Source organism: Canis aureus, chromosome 11, assembly GCF_053574225.1.
Source record: "Canis aureus isolate CA01 chromosome 11, VMU_Caureus_v.1.0, whole genome shotgun sequence".
In the NCBI taxonomy this organism is placed as follows: Eukaryota; Metazoa; Chordata; class Mammalia; order Carnivora; family Canidae; genus Canis; species Canis aureus.
The window spans coordinates 60,654,130-60,677,730 of NC_135621.1; the positions used below are offsets into that span (position 1 = coordinate 60,654,130).

Genomic DNA, 23,601 nt, shown 5'->3' on the forward strand with positions numbered 1-23,601 from the left:
CATGACCCCTCCCATCCTTCCCAGGCCGGAGTTCTGGTGCTCCCCACTTTTTGGAAGAACTGACTATAGATGCAGTTCTCACTCTCTACATTAGGCTCATTTAGCCCATCACCTGTGCTTAGCTCCTAAGGTCCAAAATTCCCTAATTTTATTATAATTCTTTCACTCCCAAATGCATGTTTATCACCAGGATATCAAAGTTGGAACACATCAAGAAAGAGTTACCATTAAATATGTTGTCAATGTTTCACTTTATTGCAATTTCCTTGTAATATTGGGACAAATCCTCTCTCAGGGAATCCTTTCTGCCTCTTATCAAAAATAAATGTTTCACTCCAAATCCCTGTATCTTCAGACATGACTAAGATTCTTTTCAAGGGAGTATCAGTAGTTCACATGGTGTGTGGAGGGGTGGGAAAGTTGGAAATAATACGGGCAGATGTCATATTTTGTAATGAAATCTCGGTTCTGACTTATTTGGGTCCCCTGACATCCCATTCATTGCTCAGCACTGTATACTTTACATATTAATTGTATGTATACATACTTATCTCTATGTATTTATGAATCTATCTAATCTATATCACGTATATTTCCATCCTCCTTATGAAGATTTGCCTCTATTAGCTTCATGTCACTATTGGCCTGGAGTAATCTAAGCTGCATTGGAGACTTGCATTTAACCTAAATTGTGTTAAAGCTCTTCTTTCTTTTCTTTTCTTTTCTTTTCTTTTCTTTTCTTTTCTTTTCTTTTCTTTTCGTTTCGTTTCTTTTCTTTTCTTTCTTTTCTTTTCTTTTCTTTTTTTTCTTTTCTTTTTTCTTCTTTTCTTTTCTTTTCTTTCTTTTCTTTCTTTTTTTTTAAGGTTAAGCTCTCCCTTTAAAAGATTTTTTTCTGTTGGTGTGTGTGTGTGTGTTTTTAAGATTTTGTTTATTTATTTATTTGAGAGAGAATGAAAGAGCAAGTATGGGGAGAACACAAGGAAAAAGACAAGCAGACTCCATACTGAGCTCGGGAGACTGATGCAGGCCTCAGGGCTCCATCTCATGACTTTGAAATTATGACCTGGGCCAAAATCAAGAGTTGGATGCTTAACTGATTGAGCCACCTAAATGCCCGATTTTTTTCTGGTTTTAATAAGCTTCCCAGGATACTTAAACCAAATACCAATACAGAAAAATTGTGTTTAATCCATTTAAAGTCTGAAATACACTTTTCTTTATTTAACATACACATGTTTTACTATAGCTCAAGCTTTCTTATTTGATTTCTTAATCTTCATGCTAAGAATTATTTTTATTGAAGGATTATGGATATAAAAATAAGTCATGGCAATGATAATAGAGATTAATTTTACATATTCACATTCCTTAATAAAAATTGATAAATTTCTATAGATTTTTTCAACTTTATTCTTGAGTATGACCCAATAAATCTGATTTATATGGCAATTATGTAAAACTCTACTTATTATCACTTTGGATTAAGAGTACTATAGGCCATAATCTAATAAAATGGTGATTAAGCCACAGCATTTCCTCCAAATGAGAGAATGCAAGCCTTTTTTCATTCTTACACTAAGTTCTATGTAGTTTCAGTGAGGTCTGGAAAAAATGAACTGGGGTCCCAAATGACTCTATCCCTACTAAACATACCTCAGTAAGAAAAAAAAAAAAATCTACTGACTGTCAAGATAAATCCATTCAATTGGAGGTCCCTATTTGATTCCTTTGACACCTGACTTTTAGAAGCCATCAAACTCACGAACAATAGAGAAACCTGCAGAAATCTCCTCTGTTATTAGTCTCAAATCATTCCAGAGGGTTTAGAGGAATCTGCATGTATTTGGACCTCTGGAACTTAAGTGCTGTCTAGCAAAAGGAAATGGGATTGAGATTTGTTTTCACTCAGCGCAAGTCAACTCACCAATCATCTTCAAATTGTGTGGCTTCCTCGGACAAATGACTTGGTTGGTCTGTGAACAGATTTTTTGGGGAAGTCATGTTACTCAGGGTTTTAAACATCCGAAACCTTTTTGTTTGAATATCTTTTAAAATAATTTTGAAAATGTATGTACCCACATATATTTTAAATGACTCAAAATGTTTTATTAAAAATGTATATAGATTGAAGGGATATATAATTTGAAAAAGAATATTGTATCAATATTTTTTAAGTATCTTGGTTATAAAACTACCATAGTTTTTGAAGCCTACTATTATTGATTTAAATATATATGAACAAAATGTTTCAATTGTCAGATATTTTACATTTTTCCTCTCCAACACATATTTCTTTTGCACTTAATCCACAGATTTTTTTCCAATCTAATATATTTTAAGCTTGAAAATCATTCTTCATCCTCTTGTCCTATTACTTTGCATCAAAAACATACATATAGCTTGAAATTTATTGTATTAATTTGCATGACTCAAAAGTGTTAAATGTTATGATTTTCTTATGAATTATTCTATCACTAATTTTTAGAACACATGTCATCAAATAACAGAAATATATATAAAATATAAAAATTTTAAAAATAAGTAACATGAAATTAAAATTTTACTGGAAATGCATCTCTTTATGACGTTAATGAAGAGTTATAAAGAATTGATGTTTATCAGGGAACAGATGTTAATTTTTCATTGAATACTACATGGCTAAATATAGTCTTTATATTTCTTTTACTTTTATAAATTTTCAAAATCTTATCAGCATAAATTAATGAAGAATGGAATGAAGTTCTATGCCAAATATTACATAGTGATCAATCATCAAAAATTATTTTTAATGATCTGTGTGCTGAGAATTCAGTTAAATTCTGCATCAGTTTTGTTGAAAACAAAACACTGAAACAACCTGCCTTGCAAAATGCTATGTTAATCATTAAAGTTATTCACTTTTCAACACTAACAATAATATTTCTTTTTCCTTTTTTTTTTTTTTTTGGCAGTTGAAACAGAGGCTGTCAAAAATGAGAATCCATACTGTGATTTAACAATAGGCACATTTTCAGGCAGAGCAGTTTGAGAAAAGAGACTTGGGGAAATTGAAATTTTTAAACTTAAGTTCCTTAAAACTCTTCATACCCAGGAACTCATAGGAAAGTCTTCACAGTATTTTCTTTCAGCCAGTATAATTTTGGCCTCAAATGTTGACTAAGTTTTATAGAGAAGTTCATGAGTGTTTATTCAATTTTTAAATAGATTTTATTTTTTAGATCACTTTTAGGTTCACAGTAAAATTAGGTAGAAAGTGCATTTTCCATACCCCTGCCTTCACACATGCAAAGCCTCCCGTGTTATCAACCTTCCCCCTCGCCGTGGTACATAAATTACAATCATTGAATCGACATTGATATCTTATTATCATTCAAAATGCATAGTTTACATTAGGGTAGACTCTTGGTTTTGTATGTTCTGTGGGTTTGGACAAATTTTTAAGGATAAGAACCCTCCATAATAGTTTCATAAAGAGTAGTTTCACTGACCTAAAAAATCTTTTTGTACTGTGCCTCTTCCTCCCAAACCCTGACAAACATTGATCTTTTTATTATTTTCATAGCTTTACTTTCCAGAATGTCATATAGTTTGAACCATATAGTATGTAGTCTTTTTAGATTGGCTTCTTTCACTTAGTGTAATGGATATAAGGTTCCTCCATGTCTTTTCATGGCTTGACATCTGATTTGTTTTTAGCACTGAATAATACTACATTGTCTAGATGTACCAGTTTATTTATCTATTCATGTACTGAAGGCAGCTTGGTTGCTTCCAAGTTTTGGCAATTATGAACTAAACTGCTATAAATATCCATGAGTAGGTTTTTGTGTGGACATTAAGTTTTCAACTCCTTTGGGTAAACACCAAGGAGTGCCAGTGCTGGATACTATGGTAAGAATATGTTCAGTTTTGCAAGAAACTGCCAAACTGTTTTCCAAAGTTGCTGTAATCATTTTGCTTTCCAACTAACAATGAATGAGAGTTCCAAATGCTCCACATTCTTGCCAGTATTTGATGTTGTCAGTATTCTGGATTTGAGCCATTCTAATAAGTATGTGGTGATAGCTCATTGTTTTAGCGTGCATTTTTCTGAAGACATGTGATGTGGAGCATGATTTCATATGCTTATTTGCCATCTGTATATCTTTCTGGTGAAATAATTTGTTAAGGGTCTTTGGCCCAATTTTAAATCAAGTTGTTTTACTTTTGTTAAGTTTTAAGAGTTCTTTGTATACAGTAACAATCCTTTACCAGAAATGCCTTTTACAAGTATTTTCTTTCAGCCTGTGCTTGTCTGTTCATTCTCTTGACAGCTTCTTTTGCATAGAAGAAATTTCTAATTTTAATGAAGTCAAGTTTTCAATTATTTACTTCATAGATCATGCCTTTGGTATTGTATCTGAAGTCATCACCAAGGCACCTGGATGGCTTAGTTGGTTAAATGTCTGCCTTTGGCTTAAGATGTGATCCCAGGCCCTGGGATGAAGTCCCAGGTCAGTCTCCCTGCTCAATGGGGAGTCTGCTTCTCCCTCTCGCCCTGTTCATGCTGTCTTGCTCTCTCTCTCTCAAATAAATAAAACAAAATCTCAGAAAAAAAAATAAAGTCGGGACACCTGGGTGGCTCAATGGTTGAACATCTGCCTTTGGCTCAAGGCATGATCCCGGGGTCCTGAGATTGAGTCCTGCATAGGGCATCCTGCAGGGAGCCTGCTTCTCCCTCTGCTTATGTCTCTGCCACTCTCTGCATGTCTCTCAGGAATAAATACAATCTTTAAAAAAAATTCATCACCATGCCCAAGGTCATCCATATAGGTATTCTCCTACATTATCTTCTAGGAATTGTATAGTTTTTCATTTTACATTAGGTCTGTGATCCATTTTAACTTAATTTTTGTTAAGAAATAAGATCTGGATTTAGATTTATTTATTTATTTTGCATGTGGATGGCCCAGTTGTTCTAGCACCATTTATTGAAAAGAACTACTTTGCTCCATTGTACTACCTTTGCTGTCTTGTCAAAGGTCAATGATGTGGTGCTATTTCTGGACTCTCTGCTTAATTCCACTGATCTAATTGTCCATTATTTAGCCAGTACTATACTGGCTTGAATACCGTACCTCCATAGTAAGTCTTTAAGTCGGATAGTGTCTGTCCTCTAACTTTGTTGTTCTTCTCCTTTGATATTGTGTTGGCTATACTGGGTCTTTTGCAGTTCCATATAAACTTTATAATGAGTTTGTCAGTATCACAAAATAACTTGCTGGGATTTTCATTGTGATTATATTGAATCTATAGATCAAGTTAGGAAGAACCAAATTCTTGCCAATTGGTCTTCTTATCTAGAAACATGGATTATTTGTCCACTTTTTAACTTTTTCTTTGATGTCTTTCATCACAGTTGTATAGTTGTCCATCCTGTACATATTTGCTAGTTTTATACATATATATTTTATTTTTGAGGGTGCTAAAGTAAATGCTATTGTATTTTTAACTTCAAATGTCACTTATTCATTGCTGGTGTATAAGTAAGCAATACTCTTGCATATTACTTGTATATTAACCTTGTATCCTGTAGCCTTGCTATAATCACTTATTAATCACAGGAATTATTTGTTGACCCTTTGAGATTTTCTACATGGATGAATAGGTCTTCTGCAAACAAAGACTGTTTAATTTTTTATTTCCCAGTTATATACTTTTGATTTCCTTTTTGTCTTACTACATTTATCTAGGAGTTCTAGTATATTAAGAAGCAAGTGTGAGACAGGACATCTTTGCCTTGTTCCTCATCTCAATGAGGAAGCTTTGCATTTCCCATCATTCACTATGATGTTAGCTGTGGGATTTTTGTAGATATTTTTATCAAGTTGAGGAAATTCACCAGTGAATTGTACCAGACATTTAAGGTAAAAAACCTTCCATATTCCTAGTTTACTGGAAGTTTTTATCATAAATGGTATTGGATTTTGTCAAATGCCTTTTCTTTTTCTATTGATATGATCATGTGAGTCCTTCATTGGCCTGTTAATGTGGTGGATAATGGTAACTGAATGTCAAATGTTGAACCAGCTTTACGTGCTTGGGAGAAGCATGATATATAATTATTTTTATATGTAACTGGATTCTGTTTGTTAATATTTTGCTGAGGATGTTTGCATCTATTTTCATGAGAGATATAGGCATATAATTTTTTTTTGTAATGGCTTTTCTGGTTTTGATATTAGGGTGATGCTGGTGTCACAGAATGAATTAGGAAGGTTTTTTTCTCTGCCTATATTCTCAGAGTGTAGAATTTCTTTTCCTAAAATATTTGGAACAATTAACTGGTGAAGTCACCTAAGTGTGATACTTTTTGTTTTGGAAGATGAGTACTTAGTGATTCAATTTCTTTAATATATATGGGCTTATTCATATTGTCTGTTGCCTCTTCTATGACTGTTGGCAGGTTGTGTCTTTCAAGGAATTGATTCATTTTCACTTAGGTTATCAAATTTGTGGGTATAGAGGTATTCATACTATCCCTTTATTATCCTCTTAATGGGAGTGGTATTTATAGTAATGTCTTTGTTTTCATTTTTAATATTGTAATTTGTGTCCTTTCCCATTTTTCTTAATTAGGTTGGCTACAGCTTTTTGATTTTATTGATCTTTTCAAGGAACTAGCTTTTAGTTTCATTGATTTTCCCTATTGATTTCATATTTTCAATTTTCTTGGCTTCTGCTATACTTTCTATTCTTTTCCTTTTTTATTTTTTACTTTAAATTTAATTTGCTATTCATTTTCTAGTTTCCTAAAGGGGAGATATTATTGTTTTTTAGATTGTTTCTACTATATACATTAGCTACTATAAATTTCCCTCTAAGTAGTACTTTAAGTACATCCTCAAAACTGGTAAGTTGCTTTTAATTTTTTAGTTCAAAATATTCTTTCATTTTTCTTGAGATTTCTTCTTTTATCTGTTATTTAGAAGTGTGTCATTTAATCTCCAAGTATATGCAATCTTCCAGCTACATTTTTGTCATTCATTTATAGGTAATTTTTTTTTCTAATGTCTAAGAACAGACATTGTATGATTTTTATTTTTTTAAACTTGGTAAGGCATGTTTTATGGTCCAGAATATAGTGTATCTCTATGAATGTTCTATTTGAGCTTAAGAAGAATGTATAGTGCATAAGTTTCAGTTATATATAATGATTTATGGTGCCGGTGAATTCAACTATATCCTTACTAATTTTCTGCCTGTTGAATATGCCAATTTTGGTACAATCATATTAAAGTCTCTAATGTAGTAGTGGATTCATTTTTTTTTCTCCTGGAAGTCCTATCAGGTTCTGCCTCACATAACACTGCTTGTATGCACATACTTATTAAGGATTGATATTTATTCTTGGAGAATTAATTCCTTTATCATTATTTAATGCCCCTTTATCCCTGATAACTTTTCTTCCTCTCAAGGCTGGTCTATATGAAATTAATATAGCTACTCTTGCTTCCTTCTGATTAACATTAGCATAGTATATCTTTCTCTACCTATTTACTTTATGTGTATATTTCATATTTAAAGTGAGTTTCTTTTAGATAACATATAATCTTGTTTTCTGATCCACTCTTACAATCTCTGTCTTTCAGTTGATGCAAAGTGATTATTGATGTATTTGGATTAATATCTACATGTTTGTTATTGTTTCCTATTTTTGCCCGTTTTGTTGTTCCTATTATTGTCTTCCACTCTTATTCTGTCTTTTGTGGTTGTAATTAAGCATATTATATGATTCCATTTTCTCTCCATTCTTAGCATATCAGTTTCACTTCTTTTTTTTCTTTATCTTTTTTTTGAGGGGGTAGTTGCCCCAGAGTTTGTAGTATACATTTATAACTAATCCAAGTCCACTTTCAACTATCACTTAACTACTTCATGAGGAGTGCCAGTGCCTGAGAATAACAAAACAATCTTAATTAAAGTAATCTTAATTTCTTCCCTCATTATTTATATTATTGCTTTTGTACATAAGCATACATAAATAGATAGATATAATATATTGTGAGATAATAGAAAATATATGTGTTAGTCTTTCCCCCTAGTTCCTGGCAAAGTGTTCCTGAAACTCTTACAAATTCCTAAATGATAAGAGCACTAAGGTCATCTTATGTTCTAACATTTGGTCTGTGATCCTGACACAGGCCTCATAAATCCCTTCAAATTTCCTGGGTGATAGGAATGTCTTTTGTTCTAATGAGGCAGCTCTGGGTGGGCTTCTGGATAGGAGTATGTCACCAGAAAGACCAAGACATTGTTAAGAACTTGGAATTTTCAGCCTCCAGATAGGGGAGAAGGGAATGAAGTTCCCCTCTGGAAATGGAGTTAATGATTGACCTTGCCTATGTGATAAAGCCTTCATAAGAACCCCAAAAGTATGGCATTCAGAGAGCTTCCAGGTTGATGAACCCATCCACCCATCAGGAAGAGGCAGAAGCTACTGCATTCAAAACCCTCCCAGACCTTCCACTCTTGAAAAGAAAAAAAAAAAGAAAGAGAGAGAGAGAGAGAGCAGAGAGAAAGAAGAGAGAAAGAAAGAAGAACAAAAGGAAGGAAGGAAGGAAGGAAGGAAGGAAGGAAGGAAGGAAGGAAGGAAGGAAGGAAAAGAAGAAAAGGAAAAAGAAATCCTCCTAGACCTTGCCTTGTGTATCTCTTTATCTGGCTGTTCATCTACCTTCTTTATCATATCCTTTAATAAACTGGTAAAACTGAGTATTTTCCTAAGTTCTGTGAACTCCTCTAGCAAATTAATCAAACTGGAGGAGGTGGTTGTGGGAACCTCTGATATACAGGCAATCAGAAGCACAGGTGACAACCTAGACTAGTGATTGGCATCTGAAGTGAGGTGGGGCTGTCTTGTGGGACTGAACCCTTAATCTGTGGGATTTGACACCATCTTTAGGTAGAATGTGTCAGAATTGAGCTAAATAGTAGGACACTCAACTAGTGTAACAGAGAATTATTTGGTTGGGGAACAAACCCCACACATTGGGTGTCCAGAGTGTTGTGAATAGTAAATGAGACACACAGGAGGGAAACAGTTTTGGTTTTTTTTCCCTCTAAAACATATATAAGCAATCATAATTGAATATATTGTTGCTATTTTTATTTTGAGCAAACTATTATCTGCTAGATAAATTAAGAATAAGAGAAATAAAGGATTTTACCTTTACTTATTCCTTCTCCATTGATATTATTTTCTTTATGTAGATCCAAATTTCTTACTTGGGCTATTTCACTCTCTCTAAAATACGTCTTTTAAGATTATTTAAAGGCAGGTCAACTGGCAATACATTCCATTTATTCTTTTTAAATAATTCAATTTTTGTCTAAAGAAGACTTTTTTACTTTTAATGAATGATTTTGCAGAGTTCAGTATTCCAGGCTGTTTTTTTCCTCTCAGTGCTTTAAATACTTCATTCCACTCTCTTCTTGCTTGTATAGTTTTCTAAGAAGTCAGATTTAACTATTATCTTTGCTCTTCTAGGGGTAAAGTGTTTTTTCCCTTTGGCTTCTTTTCTTTATCCTTGATTTTCTGTAGTATGAATATGATATGCTTATGTGTACTTTTTTAAAGTTTTTATTCTGCTTGTTATTTTTTGTGCTTCCTGAAGCTGTGGTTTGGTTTCTGACATTAATTTGGGGACATCCTCAGTCATTATTCTTTCAAACATTTCTACTGTTTTTTATTTTTCTTTCTCCTCCTTATGGTATCCCCATTACATGCCTTTTACACCTTTTGCGGTTGTCCCACAATTCTTGGATATCTGTTCTGAATTTTCTCCATTTTTGATCTCTTTGCTTTTCATCTTTGGAGGTTTCTATTGACATATTCTCATGCTCAGAGATCTTTCCTCAGCCATGTCATCTAATAAATTCATCAAGGCATTCTCCATGTCTGTACCAGGTTTTTGATTTCTAGTATTTCTTTTTCGTTTCTGGGAATTTCCATGTATCTACTTACATTGCCCATTCTTGTATGCTGTCTACCTTATCCACTAGAGCTTTTAGCATGTTAATCAGAGTTCTCTTAAAATCCTGGTTGGAAAATTCCAACATCTCTAGCATATCTGATTCTGATTCTGATGATTGCTCTGCATCTTCAATCTATGTTTTTTGTTTGTTTGATTTGTTTTGTTTTGACTTTTAGTACACCTTGTGATTTTTTTCCTGCTAGCTGGGTAAAAGGCACAACTGTAAATAGGTCTATAGTGATGTGATAAGTTAGCAGAGAGGGGAAGCATTCTGTAATCCTGTTAATAAATCAGTCTCTTAGTGAGCCTATGTCACCATAAACTTCACAGGGGCTTCTCAGTTTTCCCATTTCCTACTTAGATGGGTAAGAGTGGCTAGAGTAGGCTTAAATTGGGTATTTACTTTCCTCTATGTGGAAGGCTAAGGCCAGTTGGAATTAGATTATTCCCCTTCCCTGAAGTCAGTTAGGCTCTGATAAAATCTCAGTAGGTTAAGCTCTGGTTAAATAGTTTCTCCTGATGGTGGACCTTGTTAAGAAGAACACATACTCTGGTATATTTCAAAATAGTTATTTTACCCCCATTCTTCTGGAAGCATAAGGGGATTTTTCTCTGATATTCACTGTGAGAATCTGCTAGAGCTCCAGTAAGTAGGACTCACAAAAGTTTGCACACCTCCAGTGTGCCTACCATGACTGAGACCTTCTAGAGTTTTCATATCAGACATGTATTCCCTAAGCCTCCCACAGTTCATTATAGATTAGGTTCCCTATCCCAGCATGGGTTCCCATGGAAGTTTTTGCTTGTGGGTTTCTGCTCTGGTAAGTTGTGATTCTCTATATTTGCCTGCTTGCCTCTCCAATTTTGGGGATGATGGTTGGCCCTGTGACCTCCCTTACATATCTAAAAAGAGCTGTTAATTTTTTATTTGTCCATCTTCTTACTTGCTTTTAGGTTAGAGTAGTTGACTACCAAGTTTCTAACATGCTGGACCAGGAAATGGAAATTGTTTTCTTTGTTCACTTTTATTTTTTTATATTTATTAGGGAGGGAGGAAGAAAGAGTGTGTGTGTGTGAGGAGGGGCAGAGGGAATTCCCCAGACTCCCTGCCAAGTGCAGAGCCCTGATGAGGGGCTTGATCTCACAACCCCAAGACCATGACCTGAGCCAAAACTAAGAGTCTGACACTTAACCAACTGAGCCACCCAGCACCCCCATCTGTTCACTTTTAAGAAGAAAAATAAAATCTGTTTCTAATTACAAATAAAAGAAGAATATCTGTATTTTATATTGAGATGCAAATGTATACATTACATGGAAATTCTAATTAGAAAACAAAAGAGAATAAACATCATAGAAGATGATGTTTGGAGTTACTTCCTAAACATACTTCTATCCCTTGAAGGGTAGAGCAAAGACATCTAACTAGTGCTGCCTGTGCCATTTTGGCTGTAACACATCTGTTTCTTTATCAAGAAAGGTCATCTATTAAAGAAATTTATAAGATAAAAGTCAGTAATAAAAGATCATGCTTTATGCTGGCAATATATTGCTTAGATTTATTGTTAAAAGTGCTAGCAGGGCATAAGAAACTTGTAGATAACTCCAAGTGAAATGGATGATCTTTATACACTTTGACCAAACCTATTTAAAAAGAGAATTGAGTTTGCAGGATGGGGTATATGTAATTGCCCTTCTGAGCACAATTTATCTCACCTAATAGTGCAGTTAAGTCTATAGCATTCCCTTAGCAATAATCAGTGTGAGTGTTCTAGAAATCCCAATCTCCCATGCATAATTCAGAAAAACAAATGGGTGGTTTTAGATTTCTTTAATGTAAAATTTAGATGTAAATTTACTATTTTATAAAATCAGAGTCCCCACTTCACCTCTATATTAGAGATACATTTATTTACCTGCAATACCAGGCATAGTTGTTTTATCATTTACTTTCCTGCTTTATGACTTTTTAGTACTACTTGCACAGAAATACTAATAGCAAGTGTAGATGGACAATTCAGATTTTACCCAACAAATATATTCATCTAGGCATTTATTACAGACATTTAAAGGGAGATACATTCAATTTTCTCTTTCAACATAGTAAAATTAATTATGTCAATTCCTTTACTGTTGTAATAGCACAGCAGACATAGGATTAAGTAAATCTGTTTCAAGTGCCTGCTTATTGCACTTGAAACAAAGGATTGCTGTTTGTGTAATCTTGGATGAGATGCATATTTTTTCTTAGGACTTCACCGTCAAGAACATTTGTCAAGGAAGTAAGAGCCCCTCTTCTATTTACTCCATAGGTGGATTTTCAAGTCTTTTGAGAAATAGTCAAAAACCTTTGTGTTTGATCCCAACCTACTGTTACTCTGTGCAATTATCCTAAAAATCAGTACTCGGGCTGAGTTATTTTGTAGGTAGTTAAGGATGTGGCTTTTAACTACAAGCAACAGTGGTTATCCTTCTAGCTATCACTGTCCTCAACCTCATTCATTTTTTTCTGCTCATTAGCTAATTAGCTACTTACCATGCTGCTGCTAGACCCTTGTTTATTTGGCACTTGGCTCTCATAGTTCTCTTATCTCCACAATATTGTAAGATACTTAGGGCTAGGAAACCAGGTGGGACAGCCACTCTCTAGTTTTTATCTATGCTGGGATTTTTGTTGTTTTTTGCACATTCCTCAGTAGTAGTGTTTCTTAAATGCCCAATGTGAGAATGTTCATCAAGATGATTAATCTTGTTTTCACTTTAGAAAAGTAGTTCTTGACCTCAGTGGAGCTTCCAAAATGACACCCCACTCCCAGATTCTGATTTCATTGGTTTAGTTTGTGGCTGAGACATGTTAATCTGTAAAGCTAACCAGGATGTTCTAATGTACATATAAAAATTGAGAACCACTAATCTAGAAGATTCTAGAAGGTCTAAGGAAAAGAGACATTGTGTTACTGCTCCTTAAAGAAACATTATATATATATTTTTTAATATTTGCATTAAAAGTCTCAGTTTGCAAGCACAGGAAATTATTAAAAGATGCCTACTGTTTTCCCTGTGAATTAAAGTAGATTGAAAATATTTCATATCATAGAAACTGTTCACCTTCTGATTTCATTGTAATACCAGTGACTGATTATAACTGCTATATAAAAGACAAACAAGTATGTTCTGTTTTGGCCTATGGAGACTTTTGAAATACCTAGAGAGAGAAATACTGTACAAGGGAAAGTTATTTCATATGATACTCAACATTGGAAATAGCTTTCTTTCAAACTATGGATGTGGTATAATGTATATATATTTGTTAATAATACATAATAGTAATACTTTTTGCTGATATGTTTTTGGACATGATCAAGAGCTGAGTATATCTGTGGGCAAGTTTATATTGAATACTTTTTACATTGGTTTTCATTCATGTGCTAAAATGTATTCGATTCTGTTGCTGTGTATTGCACACACATGATATCCTTAAGTAACACACGTAAATACATGTAGGCCATATGACTGACTATATGTTGAGTTTGATGAATGACAATATTTTAGGTTGAGCCCTTCTTGGGCCTGGATACCTATCCTGTCTTATAAAAAACTTTCCTAAAATTTGAGAATTTCTACTATAGAAAATGCTTTTTTTTTTTTTTTCAGAGAAGCCCAAAGAGCAAATATATGTCATGTTGAAACATTGATTAATATGTCAGTACCAATCATTACCTCAGATTATCTAGCTGTCACTCCCAACACTGGAATGTAAAGGATTAGGACATAGTATGGAGATAGTTTCACTGGGAGTTTGGATAGAAGAAAGGTCCAGTTTATGAGGTAGACTTCACAGAGTACTACTGGATGTCACCTGACAACAAGGAGCAGGGCAGGTAGCAGGTGGCAGTGGGACACATGGCAAGGAGACAGTTAAGAACTATGTTGCTGAGCAATCAAAGTTCAGAATAAGAGCTGGGACATGTGTTATACAGAAAAGGGAGAATAACTTCCTGTTTTATATGATAAAGGAGGAAAAAAAGGATGTATGTAAAATGTTCACTATCCAAAAGTTGTCCCCAATATGCATTATGCATTAATGCCTGTAATAGTAAGAATTTCATGATGAGGGAGGGAGAGACCAAGAGAGGAAAAGAGGCTGAGAGGGAAAAGTTTGGTACCTTTCAGAAATAGTTGACTTGGGGTTAAAAAAATTAAACTTCCCCGCAATTCAAAAATGATTCCTCTCTTTTAACCAACTCTAGCCCCTCTTTGCCTGCTATCAATTCTTATCCCAATGTCTATTCCAGATGATACTATATCTCCACTCCCAAACTGTGAAGTCCTCGAGAGCAGTGGCATCTCATTCATCTTTCATTTTCCTATTCTTTCATAGTCCTGGCATATAGAAGGCTTCTAGTAAAAACTGACATTAACTGAACTGAAAGAATCCAATCTCCACCTTGGTCTCCTGGTCCTTCCAAGCAGAGTAAAATTAGGCATAATGATGTTTCCCTATAAAAAGCACAGACTATGGTATTTTAGATGCTCAAGCAATGCACTATCATTCCACAAAGAAAGCAGTTTGGTTACAAACTGCATTTCCATCTATTAATTCAAGATGGCCTAATTAAAATAGCAAATATCTTTGAAAGCAGAGTTAAGTAATAGCCGTGAATAATCATTTTTGCTTCCTGTCATATTGATAGAAAGTGAGGAAGCATTCTTTTTCTGAGATTAAATGCTTTATCTCAATGTCAATGGTTTCATGTATTAAAAAATCTTGACATTAATATAAAAAAACATTATTGAATCTATCATTAATCTGGACTACAGAAGAGCCTGAAAGTTGCTGCTAGATACATCACATGTTTTCATAATTATAATCAGTTAAATTGCTTAAGTGAGTGATTCTGTTTAAATTAGGAAATTAAAAGTTTGAATTATTTTTCAGCAAATTTGCTACTGCTTTTTGGGGAAGTTAAAGGCTTGCTGAATGCCGAAATTCTCCATAGCCACTGACTGTGTGCTATTTATAATCAATCTACAATTTTCCTAGTTGCTTCCAATAAAATATTAATGCAATCAAACCTAAACTGTTTTCTTTAACATTTATCTTCTTATCCTGGATCAGGCTGTAAAGCTCTTTTATTAAAATGAGCCAAACTGTTTAACAGCACATATGTAAGTTTGGAAAATATCACCCTAAAGCGTTCAAGAGATTTTTTTTTTTGAATTAGACTCATCATCTATAACTATATGATTTTCAACAAAGTATTTATTGTTGATATATTTTTATGGCTTAACACAGTTTTACTAGGCAAGATGTAGATTAGTAAGGGGTATAGGATAAAGTTTCTGACATTTACTGTATGACTTGGGAGACAATAATACATACAAAGAATATAAAACAGCATGTTCTCAAAAGAGTGCTACAGGTCATCATTTCTAAAGAGGAGTGGTTTTCACTGAGGGTCTAAAGTAATATCACAATACTCAGGGTTGGAGAGCAGGGTAAGAAATGGAGGTAAGCCATCCTCCCTTCCAAATGACTCCAATCCTGTCCCTTATTCAAAATTAGAGAGCAATTGTAAAAACAGTTCGATAAGAGGGAAACCTCATCATATATGTTGAGATGGTGCGTATTGAACTAGAGAATTTTGTTATTCTTGAGCTGAAGTTCTTATGACTAGCAACTGGGCAGATGGAAACATAAAGGGTAGGGCCTTCCAGCTGCAGGTAAAGAGAAAATGAAAATCAAAACAACAGCAAAACAGTAAGAAACCTTTGAGAATCATTATGAACTGGAATAAATGGGCAAGGGGAAGTCAAATAAAAATGATGGAAGTAGTCTGGAACAAATGGGTTTATAGAATTTATGAAATGCAAAGATAAGAGTTTTTGTCTCAAAAATAAATCCTGTGAAGGCCTGGATGGCGATGGTGGAGCTTTGATTCTCAGACATCACAAAGATTATACTAGGCCCAGGACTTCTTTTTCCTGGATGTGCTTAGAACAATCTAAACTTCCTTGATGTCATCAGAGACTCCCCATTTAGTAGCAAGAAAAGCCCAAAACTCACTTCCTACTATGTCCTGCCATATGTGATAAGTAAATGGGGTTACTGGCTTCACCATTCTGAGCAAATACAAGAGTATACCCATTAAACAGCTTCTCACTACTTTCAAGTAGTTTAAGTGATCCTGATGCAGAAACATCTTTTGGTTTAGGCTTTATATCAAATCAAAATACAGAGACCACCATAACTGGATAAATAAAGCTGAATTGGCTGATTATTGGGTAGAGAGAGAGAGAGATCACTTAAGAAACAAGCTTTGTGGGTCTCCCTGAGCAGAAATGTAAAGGGTTATCCTAGGGTTCTCTTAATATGGCACTATTCACATTCAGACTAGATACTTTTTCATGATGAATGAATGTGTGTGGGTGTCCTATATATTATGGGATGCTAAGCAGTATCTCTGGCATCTACCACTATATGCATATTACCCCACATCCCCAGGTTATGATAATCAAAACTGTCTCCAGACATTTGCAAATATCCCCTTGTGGGTAAAGTCACCCATGGTTGACAATCACTGGGCAAGATATAGAAAAAAAGGATAGCAATTTATGCAGTATTCTGACTTTAAATCTTTGTTTGACTTATGAAATAGATTTTACACTTTTTTTTTAAAACAAATCGTCTTGATATGATTAAGTCCCAAAAGGAAGGGTGCAGCTTTAAAAGAGGTCCGGGATGAGATGAATAAGACTACAACAAGGCATTTGGATGTGCATGATACAGATTTGAACAACTTTTCTTTAACAGCCCACCTCATGGACCCCTATTGTCTCTAAAAGTACAAAAGAGGCCAACACTGGGTTATATGTTAATAGCTTCCAGGTCTTCACCACTATATACATTATTACGAGCAGATGTTCTATGAAGCGGGTTTAGATGAATGTTCTGGTATTCAGTCTGAGCAGAGCAGAAGCAGTTTATTTTCCTTTTGTTGAAGAATGAGTTTTTGTGCAATCTGACAAGAAAGCAGTTATGCAGCATCATTTAAGACTCTGGAGACCAGACATCTGAAGACGTGAGTTGAGTAAGAATAACCACAGTCATATGAGATGGGACTAGAAGATACTTTAGAACCAGCACTGAAAATTCCCTAGTTTTGACAAGAAGAGGTCCCAGTGTCAAAGAACAACCAAGTTGTTCTTTTCTTTAATATGCATATAAATTATTCGACTGTCTCTGTGGTATTACTCCATGTGCAGCAGGAAATGTTAGCAAGAGGATATCCTCATCCTTGGTGCACCAGTAGGAAAACTAGGGTGAGACTGTTGTCCAGAAGCACTTAGGCCAATGTACTCAGTCCAGTCTGTTGTACTTCTAGGGCTTTTGCAGTGTTATTTATCATATGCCAATATAAAAATAACTTTTGGATTGGTGTGTGTCCTTTAATATCCTGGATTTTCCCATTAACATGTAATACATTTTGTTGAGATAACAAAGTATGGCATAGAAGTTAATACAGTATACAAAACTGACATGAATTTCTCCACTGTTTAAAGTGACATCATGATAAATCTCAGTATTATAAAAGGATTTCTGGATGTGTCTGGTTTGAATGAAGTCTTTTCATAAAAGGTGAAATGGTACAGTGTAGAATATCACCAGGAAATCTGTTTTAATCCCGGTTTACTCTCATGTACTGATACAAATTAAATGTGCAATATTTTTGCATCCCACCATAGGCACTGCAGAAATCATTACAAGTGGCTGTCTCACAAATTTTTCTCTATGGTAATATGTGTATTATCTTTAAGCTTCCTCATAGTCTCCTGCATCTAGTCACCCATTCTGGCCAGCCTCACAATTGATAGCTACCTTTTCCCAAACTCCCATCTCTGCTACCACACTCTAAACTACATTCAACCTATGGATTCTTTCCTTCACCATGCCCAAACTCCCCCCATATCTTCCATCTCTTCCTTAAATGGCCATCACTGCACATTAACAGACTCTTGACTCTGTTCTATCAGGATGTTTCCCATTGGGACTCTAATGGAAGGAATCCCATTCACTTCTCAGAACTAATATGGAATTGTATCGTCACACATCTGAATTTCTGGGTTTGATATTAGTTCATTTACACCATGTGTTTCACATTCTTGTTTGAATTATACACAAACTTCAATGAATAAATCCATCTTAACAATTGTTATGCAAAGGGAAAAAATTCTATCAGTTTTTTATTACAAATTTAATAGTAGCAGCAGTATGGAATTGCTACCTCTATAAAACTAATTGGTTTGGAGATTGTAAAAATAGACATTGTAGAGAAATAGGGGGATTTTAGTTCTCAATTCTCTTTGAATTTCAATGTCTGAAGTTACTTAATCTCTGACAACCACATTTTAAAGACAGATGTCAAAACCTCAAGACTGTACAGAGGAGGAGAGCCAGAATGGTCAAAATGACACAGAAAGAATGTCAAATATGAAAGGTGTTGTAATCAAGATTTATGCCTTTTCTATTTATATTTCTATCTATAAAGTTTAGATATGTATTTCTCTGTGTATTAGTAGGAAAGAGAACTATGAGTAGTTAGGGAAAAAGTAGAAACTGTATCAAAGGCAGAAAATAATTGGTAGAAAAAGTGCCCATCAAAGGGTTCCAGTATAATGGATTAACCGTACGCAATAGGAGGAGAACATACAATACAGATTCAGTGCCTTCTCTTGCAAGAGATAAAACCTCTAGATGACTGCAGACAACAATGCATTGTTAAAAAGCCACACTGACTAAGGGGCAACAGTCTTTGGACAAAACTAGATGGATTTGAGGGAGACACCAGAAAGAAGTTGAATATGAGGAGAAAAAGTAAACAGAAGGAAAGACCTCCTAAAATTTGTGCTAATGACCGGAAGCTTGTGGTGTTTGGTTGCCCATCACTTACTTCAAATTCCAAGTCATGGTGTAAACCAAGCATTTTCAACAGAAGAGTTGAAGAAATTAGAAATGTTTAGCTATGAAAATAGAAAACATTAATAGCCATCACCAAAACTTAAGGACCGTCATAAAGAGGTAAGATTAGACCATCCAGTACCATATTTAGACCCATTCAAGATACTCACCTCTCTCTGCACTATTTGATTTAGGAAGCTCTGAATCCTCCCCCCTTTAATATATATATCTCTTTCTCTCTCTCTCTCTTTCTCTCTCTCTCTCTCTCACACACACACATACATAGAGATGCACACATTAATGTATTAGAGAATACTCAGGCACCCCGTCACTCACAATCTGGCATACAGTGCTGGTAAAACTGGATCTATAACCCAAACACTTGTTCTTGTGATGAAGTATTTCAGGCCTCTAGGAAATTCTTCCACCACATTTCTTGGTTTACATTATTTTCTATTTCAGTATAGTTAAAAATGCAATGTTACATTAGCTTCAGGTACACAACTTAGTAATTTGACAAATTTATATATTATGATATATTCGCCAAAAGTGTAGCTACCATCTGTCCCATTTCATAGCTATTAAAATATCATTGACTGTATTCCTTAGGCTATGCCTTTTATTCCTGTGACTTACTCATTTCATAATTGGAAGCCAGCATCTCCCATCCCTATTCACCCATTTTGCCCAATCCCCACCCTTTCACCTCTGGAAGCCATCAGTTTGTATTTATAGGTCTCATTCCACTATTTGACTGTTTATTCATTTGTTGTTGTTGTTCCTGTATTCCACTTATGAATGGAATCATATGGTATTTGTCATTCTCTGATTTATTCCATTTAGCATAATACCCTCTTGGTCCATTCATGTTGCTTCAAATGGCACAATCTCCTCCTTTTTTACAGTTGCATAATATTCCTCTTTCTCTGTGTGTGTATACATATCCATCTTTATTTATGCATATATTGTTGGGCATAGGTTGTTTTCATATCTCGGCTACTGGACATAACTCTATGGTAAATATAGGAGTGTATATATTTTTTTGAAGTTGTGTTTTTGTTTTCTTTTAGTAAATACTCAAAGTGAAATCGCTAGATCACATGGCAATTCTATTTTTAATTTTTTGAGGAGCCTCCATAATGTTTTCCACAGTGGCTACTCAAGTTTGCATTCCCAACAAAACTGCATGGGAGTTCCTTTTTCTCCGCATCCTCACCATTTGTTTCTTGTGTTTTTCCATTTTAGCCATTCTGACAGGTGTGAGGAGATAATCTCTTTGTGGTTTTGATTTGCATTTCCCTAATGATAAGTGATGTTGAATATCTTTCCATATGTCTGTTGGCCATCTGTACGTGTTCTTTGGAAAAATGCCTATTCAGGTCCCCTGCCCACTTTTTAATTTGATTGTTTTTTTTTTTAATATTGAGTTGTGTAAGTTTCTACATTTTGGCTATCAACCCCTTACCAGATATATAATTTGCAAAAATCTTCTTCCATTTAGTAGGTTGTCTTTTGTTCATGATTCCTTTGCTATTCAAAAGCATTTTAATTTTATGTAGTCCCAATAGTTTATTTTTGCTTTTGTTTTCCTTCCCTGAGGAGGTATCTAGATAAATGCTGTGTCAGAGAAATTACTGCCTGTGCTCCCTTCTAGGAAACATCCTAGGTTTCAGTTCTCACATTTATGTGTCTGTACTACCCAAAGCAATCTACAAATTCAGTACAATACCTATCAAAATACCAACAACATCTTTCACAAAACTAGAACAAATAATACTAAAATTTGTATGGAACCACAGAAGATCCCAGATAGCCAAAGCAATCTTGAGAAAGAAGAACAAAGCTGGAGGTATCAAAAACCAGATTTCAGATATACTATAAACCTCTAGTAATCAAAACAATATGGTACTGGCACAAAAATAGACATATCGGATCAATGGAGCAGAATAGACATCCCAGAAATAAACCCATGATTATATGGTCAAATAATCTATGAGAAAGGAGACAAGAATATACAGGGGGGAAAAGACAGTCTCTTCAATAAATGGTGCTGGGAAAACTGGATGGCTACATGTAAATGAATGAAAACGGACCACTTTCTAACACCATACATGAAAATAAACACAAAGTGGATTAAAGATTTTGCCCTACATTTTTGAAACAAAAGGCAATCATGGCCAAAAGTTTTAAAGATTTGGGTTGTTCTACTAACCCCTTTTTAGGTCACTGTTTTGAACTAAAAAGTAAATCTCAGCTATGGAAACACTTCACTTGAAAACTTTAATTTCTGTATCCTTCCTCTCCAATAGGAAGAATGCAATACAGTGTTGGAGAATTGAGTATATTTGGCTAGTGGTGCCAAGCAAATTTTTGCCTTGCTTCTTCTTTTCCAATCTGTAGTTCCAGAGATAACCACCAAAATAATACAATTAGATTCATTTTAGATAAGATATGTGATACAACAGAAGAAACAAATGAAACAAGAATGATCTTCAAACAGAGTGAATTAATGGTCTTTTGGCAGAAACTAAGCCCAGGTTTGAATTTACTCTCTCTATATATTATAAATTATCACTTATTTTTAATAGTATCACTAAAAGCTTAGCCAAAAAAAATTAACATACCAGAGTGGGAAAAAATGCAAGATAAGTAACATTCCAATAAAAAAGATAATTAGAACAAGGAAATGAACACCATAACCATGACTATGAAGAATAAGATTCATATACAAATAATCTCAACACTGATTTCTAAAGAGAGTAATTTTTTCTGGCAATTATAGATCAAAGTATATGAAGAGATGTTGGAACAAATTAGGCACCACACTGCTACTTTTATTTCTGTATAATATGCTAGCATTGAAAAATTTGAAAGAAGAATGCAAAAAATAATCTATGGAACTCTATGTTGCCTCAAGAGATGGTGAGAATGGCAATTTAAGATAGCAATTTATAAAATGAAATTTAAATATTTTGCAATATTTTATAACAATGATACTTTACTATTTGCTAACTAGTTAATGTGTTTGAGCATATTGTTTTAAAGCTAGAATTCCTTTTTTAATCTAACTTCAAATTTAAGAATTTTATTGACGATTCCAGTGGCCACTGTCTTAGTAGACTATAATTTTCCAGATTGAAATTATAGAATAACTAAGAACTACAATAACTCAAGAAGAGCTGATGGGGATGCAGGTGGTTAGAGGGAATTATATAAACCAGGACTTCGGAAACTTCTTAGAGTGATGGAGATATCAAATAACTTCATTATTTTGGTAGTTACATGACTTTAAACATTTGTCAAACTCCTCAACCATACACTTTAAAAGATTGAATATCACTATTTGCAAAGTATCGCTCAATAAAATTGACTTTAAAAAAATCACAACATCTGTTCTTTGAGCTCTTATACATAATAATTCACCATTAAGTCAATAAATGATCCAAAATCGATTGTTTTTAAAAGTTTTCTAATTTAGTATTACTGTCAAGAAAACAAAAATATGTTAAAAATCATGGTTATAACAACAATTAAAGATGTTGATAAGGTGAGAGGTAAGATTACATAGAATAAATAAAATAATTTATGAATTATGTCAATTCTAATTTATTAACCATTGATATACCACTGACCTATCCATAACTGAATACTCAGACAAACACAGTAAGATTGTTTATTTACAGTTTACATTTCCCACCTTTAAAGTCCACTAAAAATGGTATTTTAACATGAATTTCCATTTTTCCATTATGGAGCTATATTTTTAGAAGAGGAAAATAAAAAAATATTTTATGTGTCAGTTGTGTTAGTTTGATTGTAACTTTTAGACAAGGGGTCTAGTCATCCTCTGTGTGTTTTCATGCCACAGATCCTACAAATATTAAAAGTGGGTCTGAGGCCTCCTTAATCTATGAAGCTATTTATTAGAAAAATAATTTCAATTCCAACATAAAAAACATGTTAGCCATTAATGATGCCCCAAACTGGAATGGACAAACTCGTGGTATACACTCCACTGTATGTCCTATAACTAGAACGGTTCAAGGTCAGATTGAACAGTTGCCAGAAAAAGATGCCTTAGAGCAGATTTCTTACATAATGATAAGGTAGGCAAATGACATAGTAAGGGTATTATTAAATACCAAACTACCTTCTGAACACATTAATATTTATTGTTTACTGAGTATTAGGTTCCGTGGTAAACATTTCTTAGATATTAACTCATTTAAGCTTCACAAATCTTAAGGTAGGTGCCATATTCTCCATTTTACAGAAAGGCCCAGACTTAGAAAAATAAAATAATTTTCCCAAGATTACCCTGCCAGGATATTCAGAGTCTGGATTTGAGTTGTGGTCAATTAGTCTCCAGTGACTTTGTGATTATCCATTACATAAATGTGCCTTTCATTTATTTCTTATTTTTAAAAGAATGTTTCCTCTAGATGATGTAACATATGCTATCTATGCCTTACCATGTCCTCTGAGCCCTGCCCTATTCCTTGCATTCCAACACATCTATCATCTAGCACTTGGGTTTTGTTGCCAGAGACTTCCTCTCACCCAGCAACTAGCTCTGCATACACAGATGACAGATTAGTAAACCAGGGAACTAAGGCTCTTTGAGAACAG

At 34.2% G+C, this 23,601-nt stretch overlaps 1 protein-coding gene across 17 annotated transcripts in view; it reads right to left on the reverse strand.

Moving 5' to 3' along the window:
- LOC144324186 (uncharacterized) overlaps positions 1–23,601 on the reverse strand; it is a 364,643-nt gene that overhangs the window by 133,984 nt on the left and 207,058 nt on the right. For 16 of the 17 annotated variants that reach the window (XR_013389617.1, XR_013389628.1, XR_013389627.1 and 13 more), the window contains one exon: positions 1,925–1,973. Coding sequence is in view for 2 of the 17 variants with exons in the window: in XM_077915462.1 (XP_077771588.1) it covers positions 1,925–1,973 (49 nt within the window). In the remaining 15 variants the exon portion in view is untranslated. Of the gene's footprint in view, positions 1–878; positions 1,064–1,924; positions 1,974–23,601 lie in introns of those variants that run through there. The other variant, XR_013389629.1, reaches the window with a different exon arrangement.